Source organism: Maylandia zebra, linkage group LG16 (assembly GCF_041146795.1).
Source record: "Maylandia zebra isolate NMK-2024a linkage group LG16, Mzebra_GT3a, whole genome shotgun sequence".
NCBI classification, from domain to species: Eukaryota; Metazoa; Chordata; class Actinopteri; order Cichliformes; family Cichlidae; genus Maylandia; species Maylandia zebra.
The window spans coordinates 19,843,378-19,850,803 of NC_135182.1; the positions used below are offsets into that span (position 1 = coordinate 19,843,378).

The following is a 7,426-nucleotide window of genomic DNA, read 5'->3' on the forward strand; positions in this document are numbered from 1 at the left end:
GGAAATCTTGTCTGAGTCTACATAAAACATCAAATTCTTCTCTTAGTTCTTATCAAATCACATAAAATAAGACACTAAAGCACAGTCAGGTTCAGAAGAACAGATTTATTAAGATATATATCTTTAAAATATATTAGAATAAACATGTTCATACAGTTTTTAACCAGCATAAACATCCGTAAGATACATTAATACATTATTCTAGCAGCTCATATGGCAATATAAAACCAAAAATAATGCTATGTTGCAAAGGAGACTACAGTCAAAAAGGACTATTTTTGTCATCCATAAGAACCAAAGCAGTACTTACAAGATGGCTTGATTGAAAAGTTTGAAATACAGACAAAGTGGCTAAATGTCACATAAATATGTGTAGTCATAGTTGCAAGGTCTAATATTTCATGATTTATGTTGTAAAATATTAATAGCAGTCATCCATCACCGTTTTCCACTGGCCAAGGAGGCATGTTGAAATTACTTGATTATTGTAAGGAGCAGTCCAACCATCAAGCAGACGTTTTACCAGTCGGTAACTCGTGCATGACCATTAAAATCTTCAAGCAGGGACTTCCTGGTGTGTTTGTTTTGCAATTTATTTGAATGATTAGAAACTAAAATAATTGCAGATAGATTTTCTGTTGATCAGCTTAATGGTTTTGATTTCATCTAGCCAGTTTCTCTGCAGATAACTAGGTTTATGCAAAGTAGATGGAAAGATATTGAATCTGTGTTTATGTTCCATTTTCCATTATCCATGAAGAGTAATTGTCAGTTGAAGTTGGCGTGACTCTGCCCAAATAAAACATAGGAAAAATCTTAACAACTCTAATAACCCTCTACATTTATGCTAAAGTAATACTTAACCACTTCTTCTTTTTTTAAATGGAGAGCTTCACAAGTCTGGGGATAGTAGCAATCAGATTGTTGATGATGCCACGTGCTCACCGTAAACACCATTCTCATAAACTCCTGCCACAGATTCGATCTCAGTGACAGAGATCGACTGGCTGAACTCTCTAAGTGAATTCTTGGTTATGTCCAGACAGGCTTGCTTGATGATATTGCGCACTTTTTTAGTCAGGAACATGTACAGCAGGGGATTTACACAACTGTTAAAAAAGCCCAAGCTAGTGGCGAGAGGAAAGCCAGTTTTCAGTAAATTGTGTAAGTAAGGTGAGGAATGTATGGTTAACTCCATCAGGCTGAAAGTATGAAAAGGTGTCCAGCACAAAAAGAAGGCGAGGATTACTGCAGTGACTGTTTTGGAGAAGCTAGACAACTGAACCGAACTCCCAGATTGTTTCATTTTCACTATCAGAAGTATACCCGTCACGCTTATAGCAGTCAGCGGTAAAAGAAAGCCCACAGTGGTGCGGATAATCACTATCGTGATGTGTCTCATGGCTGCTATATGAGGGTCGTGTGTGTGGAAGTTGTTGAAGCACACCACCTTGTCGCCCAAGGTCATCGTGTCACGAAAGATTAGAGCGGGACTGCTCAAGATGGCGGCTAGCCCCCAAATACAACCACATGCGAACCAAGCTCGGTTTACGGTGCGATACTTCTGACACCAGTTAAGATGGACGACAGAAATGTATCTATCTATACTGAGCACTGTGAGAAACAGCACACTGGCATACATGTTCATCACAGACACAAAGGAGTTAATCTTACACATAGCCACACCGAACTCCCAGTGGAAGTCCCGCATAATGTAATCAATGAAGAACGGCAGGAAGAGCACAAATACAAAATCGGCTATGGCAAGATTGAGCAACCACACGCTGTTGACTCTCTTTTTGCATTTAAATGCCATCACCCAAATAACAGCTCCATTGCCGATCACACCAAGCATGAAAGAGATTATGTAGATAACTACAGAGAAAATGTGCATAGGTTCTGTCTGACTGTGCTCAACCCTAATATCGTCAATGTCACCATAATCTAGGTCGTAACTGTACGTGTAGTTATAGTCATCAGTGGAATCATTCATGGCTGCAGGGATGGCACGGCTGGAACTTTGTCTGCTGAATATATCTGTGAGGGAAAAAAAATCATAATGGGATGAATTCCTGTAAGTTGACCTGCAAGCAAAGCATTCAGCTTTCAACACATGTTCTCACCTCAAATTCTTTGTGACTTTGCCAGGAAGTTATCATAGAAGAACCAGATATCTGCCTTGTCTCTCCTTTCCGGTCAATTAGTTCCTATGTTGAAGTTAGATCTGGGTGTGTCATGAGAAAGCATGGAACATTATGTCAACATCATTTAAATCAACAACTGGACAGTGAGACGCTTCACCCGTCAGGCAGAAAGAATCCTTTGTAACTCACTGTAAACAAAATGCAACAATACTGTTTGACATACACTGTTTCGGGAACAATTCATGATTCCATGTTTCAACTTTATCAGGGACATGCACATATAAGCTACTTAGCATTATCACCAAGGTCAGAATAAGGCAGCAAATTAACCCTGAATCAGTAAGCACAGGCAAATACTCATATTTTTTCTTTTTTGGGACTAGAAAAAATATGAGTATTCGATGTAGCCCTTTAGTAAATTTATTGAAAGTATTAGAGTAACTGATTTAAAAAGAAATATATTTAAAAAAAAAATAAGACCGTGATTATATGGGCAAAGTGCTGTGCGTAAAATCAGTTGCATTAAGAAGAAGAAAAGTACAACCCTTCATAATTAGAAGACCAAACAATGCTAAACTAATTTCAGTTAAGAATACAGTAGAATAATGAGCGGTCAGTATGAATTAAGATTAAGTAAAGTACTGAAAGCAGATTGCAAAACAGCTCCAACCTGCTTCATCTCAATACCGATCCCAGTAAACCGTTACGACTTATGAGCTGGACAAAATAACCAGCCTGCAAATACGAAGCGTCAGTCTCTAACAAAATTAGTGCCACATACACACTATTGGCACACTGGAAAGAAAAGAAACATAGACTTGGTTTTTGTTTTGTTTTTTCCTTTAGAATTTAAAGGTGGATCGCTTACCAAAGAGCGCAGCCCTCCGCGTTTGGGTCTAAACACCAGCTCCTCCCGGGTGATAATGTCACAGCTCCCGCTGTCTTAGCCTTTTAGCTCCGTTATGCTGGGCCTTGTTCTGAACTTCCCACTAGTCTGCATCAACTCTTTCCATCCAGACTAAACGCGGAGCAGAGTGTTAGGGGGTTACACAGTGGGTGCGCCTGTTTGACGCGTGAAAGAGGGAAGAAAAGTTATTGGTCAGTGCTCTGAAAGTTGAATGCGGCCATTCAGCAAAACTGGGGCTGTTCTTCCTAACTGCAGAGCGAACCAGGAACGCAAGCTTCCCCCCATCAGGGGATAGACGGAAAAGTTACGAATGTTGCAAATTTTATTTTATCATTGATTGATTTTTTTCTCTCTCGCAAACACACCGTGGAAGCTTGCATAGAAAAGGGTTCCGGGCTGTCGGCAGCTTCTTCCTTCTGCTTTTAATTTGCAGACTTGTCGGGTTTTTTTTTTTTAAATTCCAGTTAAGGGGAAAAACAGGGAGACAGAAAGCTAGAAAAAATGTGCAAGGCCAGAATTTTCTTTTTATAAAATCAAGCTTGATTTGCAAAAGCCAGATTTTGAGCCCTACACTATGAAGTGTGTCACTGTAGATCCATGAAAATCTACACCTACATGCAATCATAAATCTGTGCAGCTGTAATGCCTTTCATTAGCTGCTTCCCGGTACACACCCACATGTACATATACACAGTGTGGACAGCACAAGCTGACATAACTCAGCTGCTCCTCGTTTTAGTTTGTTTCCTGATGAAAGCTTCTCCGGCAACACAACAAACATTCAGTTCAACATTCAGTTGTTCAAAGTATGCAACACATGCTCTGTAAAGTGAGCATTCTCATAGCCAAGTTGAAATTCAGGCAAAGCACAAGTTTAAAAGTTAAGGTACACTCAGAAAAATTCAGCAATTAAAAAAAACTTGAACTAATTGAATTACATGTACAGTTTCCATGTAAATTTGTTTCAGAAGTACAATGTAAAATGTTACTTTTAATGGAATCTGGTCAAATTAAACGTACTTGATTGGTATACATTCAGTTAACAGCAAACAATAAACAATAAAAATGATTAATAGTGGCGTAATTTGTCCTCATAGGGTTTTAATGGAGTTATTACGTAGTTAGACCAGTTAAATGTAACATATAATGTTTTATTTTTCTGTGTAATACATTAAAGGACCTTAACCCATCATATTTTCCACACTAAGATGAAATGCATTTATGTGTGATGGATGGCTAACTACACACATTCTCTGTTCAATCATCACAACTTTACTTTATGCTTCAAACTTGCTTTACTTGCTCTGGGGAATGGAAGTGGAAGTAAATATGTGCTGCAACAATGTCTGATGTAATTACAGAGGGGGAAACAGGCTGTTTACATACATAAATACAGCCGGCATGTGTGTCTAAATCGAAAATTATAGAGAAAAATAGACACATTTCTGTGTTACAGTCTGTAATCAGTGGTGCCACAATATTCTCTGTGGGTTGAGATGTTGAAACACATTGCACTTATGGCTACGCTCCAATTAGTAAGGTCATCACATTTCTCTATCAGCCGTCCAGCACAAAACATGCTGTCACATCACAATCTGAAACCTCTTTACGAGTCAAATCGTCAAATAACTCTTTCTATCCTATCATTAATAAGATTTAACTGGCAGGGAGTTCATACTACCACTACTGCTTGCTCATCACCGTTTGTTTCATCAGATAATCACACAGTTTCATATTAATCTTAAGCTCAAAGTGAACATGTCGCTTCACTGTGGACTATGCAGTCCTGAGGGGGGAGCTGTCACATCCTACAACAGCTCTGTTTCCACCAAATTATGGAGGCTAACAATCAAACCTTACCGTTACATCATCCAGTGATATTCATACATGGGCACTGTCACACACTCATGTCGTTTCACACAGACTTTTATGGAAACTTATAAGAGCTGTCGTCATTACTGACGCACACTTCTGTTCAGTTTCATGTTTCAATTCCTTATTTTCCAAGAAATTCTTGAAAATGCTGATCATTTACATCACTCATGCTGAAATTTACAAGCACTCATGCTTGTTTTTGTCAGATCGGTGGCCAAAATAGGCTTACCAAAAATTACTGTACAAAGTTTTTAAACATAGGATGGATGAAAAACATTTAGCAGCAGCTCACCTGAACAAAACTCCTGTTTTTTGTTTACATTTAGAATGTTTTCAGAGGTATATGTTACATACTTCACATCAATAAAATGTCAGTATGAAAAATAAGTATGTAGATTTGTCCTGCTTTTATAGCTGGGATCCATAACCGGACATCCTAAAATAGAAGCTTGCCTGTTATACTGTATGGTCCTTTTTTGTATGGTGTACATAATAAAATTAGTGATGCTCTGATCCATTAGTGCTCTTCAAGAGCAAGACCTTGTTTTTCTTTTCTTTCTTTTTTTTTTACAATGGCTCACTATCATAGTGAACTGAGACACATGCGCATGTCCTCTGTCTATTAGGACATGAACAGGGCATATACAGCCACGTGAAAAAGAAAGTTTTCACAGGACTCTCTGCAGTCCCGTGAAAAACTAAGTACACCTCAGTATCTTGTAGAACCACTTTTAGCAGCAATGACTTGATATAATTGTTTTCTGTATGTGTTTATCGGTCTGGCATATTGTTGTGGAGGAATTTTGCCTCACTCTTCTTTGCAGCACTTAAGCTCCTTGAGGTTTGTGGGCTTTTGTTTATGCAAAATTATCTTAAGATACCACCACAGCGTTTCAGTGGGGTTGATGTCTGCACCTTGACTGGGCCACTTTGGCACTTTGAATCTTGTCTTTTTCAGCCATTCTGTTGTAGATTTGCTGCTGTACATGGGATCAATGTCCTGCTGATTGACCCAGTTTCAGCCAAACTTTATCTGTCAGACTGATGGCCTCCACTTGTCAGTCCAAAGGTAATCACAGGTCTTCCAGAAGTCTTGTGGTTTGTTTAGATGCAACGTTGGTAACCTAAGCTGACATGTTGTTTTTAGAGAGAAGATGCTTTCTACCTGTCATGCGAACTGAGGACTGTAGGATCTGAGATGTGAGCACTGCATGGTCTGACCTTGGGAAAAAATTTGACACGTGACACCTTTGCGCACAACTGGATGCTCCGAACCAGCAAACTGTTACAGTTTTAGTAGAAGTGCTTACACTTTCTGATGATCTTTTAATGTGGTTTATTTGATCACCAGCACCTGGCTGCTGCGTTACGTCTGAATTTCAATGGGGTCAGTAAGGGTGTACTTCATATTTTCTGAAAAGAGTCATGTGAAAACGTTCTTTTTCACATGATGTTTTCAAAAAGCTACAGAAAGCACCTGCAGTGAATGAGGCTGTAGCAGTGAAGTGAATATGCAAATTTTTTCTAGTAGTTTATTAAAAATGGGAATACTTTGCATCAGCACTGGGGCAGAACTAGAAAAGTTCTGGGTGAAGGGGGGTGGGTGTTCAAAGGCAGTTGCCCTCCCTTACCCGGCTGTAGATCCACCCCTGCATAAGCATGTAAGTTTCATGTTGTTTTATAGTGCTTGAGTAGATTTCAGGTGGAAATATTACATTAATTTTTGCCTCAAATGCATTTACAAACCATTTACTGTTTTATAACATCTTATATTACAGTCCCTGGTTAGTTAATTGTTACCCTAGTTATACACTAATTAGGATTAATAAAGTGTTAATTACATAAAAATTATTACGCATGGGTTTATAGAGTGTTAAAGTATAACATACAAACAACTAAATTACACCTATATTGTCCACATTAAACATTTACTGAGATTCATTTGTTTCTTTTTTTAAAAATTAGACAAATTCAAGTGTGTCCTATTAATGAGGCTTTGTTCTTATTATATGTCTGCCCTCACAAAAACAAAGATACCAGATTAGGCAGTTAAAACATATCATCAGCTTAAAATGTTATGCAGTATTTCACTCATATGAGCGTAATAACTAATTAAGTACAACTATGGCTGCATACAGTAATTTTATGTCGAATGGGTGGATAAATTTGCTCTAGCCCTTGGGCGAAAATGTGCTTTTAGACCCCAGTTGTGAATGAGCACACACTATGGGGGGGGGGGGGGGGGGGGGGGGCAGCTTTATTATGCACCACAGAGTCCCAAATTACTGGAATACTACCTGGCCCCGGGTTTTCTGCCCATCCGCACAGCTCAGGTAAAACATTCAGGAAAATGCACCATGTGAGTTATCATAAAAACTACCACTTTAAGGATGTTAGAACTAGGTTTTGACTCAAGGCACCTTTACACAACAGATAAAAGTTACATATTGAATAATACTGATAATTATTAAAGAGCAATTACAGCACACGGTCTGGTTTA

General features: G+C 38.6%; 1 protein-coding gene across 1 annotated transcript; it reads right to left on the minus strand.

The window, feature by feature from the left end:
- Positions 1-85: 85 nt before the first annotated feature.
- cmklr2 (chemerin chemokine-like receptor 2) lies at positions 86-3,295 on the minus strand. The gene is made up of 3 exons (XM_004557786.6): positions 3,013-3,295; positions 2,124-2,224; positions 86-2,037 (listed from the first exon to the last, which is right to left on the minus strand). The coding sequence occupies exon 3, from the start codon at positions 1,991-1,993 to the stop codon at positions 917-919; it is 1,077 nt and encodes a 358-aa protein (XP_004557843.1). The 5' UTR covers positions 1,994-2,037; positions 2,124-2,224; positions 3,013-3,295; the 3' UTR covers positions 86-916.
- Between the last annotated feature and the right edge of the window lie 4,131 nt (positions 3,296-7,426).

What these genes read in the sequence shown, in the direction of transcription:
- cmklr2 (XM_004557786.6), bottom strand. Translation starts at nt 1,993, where the DNA reads ATGAATGATTCCACTGATGACTATAACTACACGTACAGTTACGACCTA.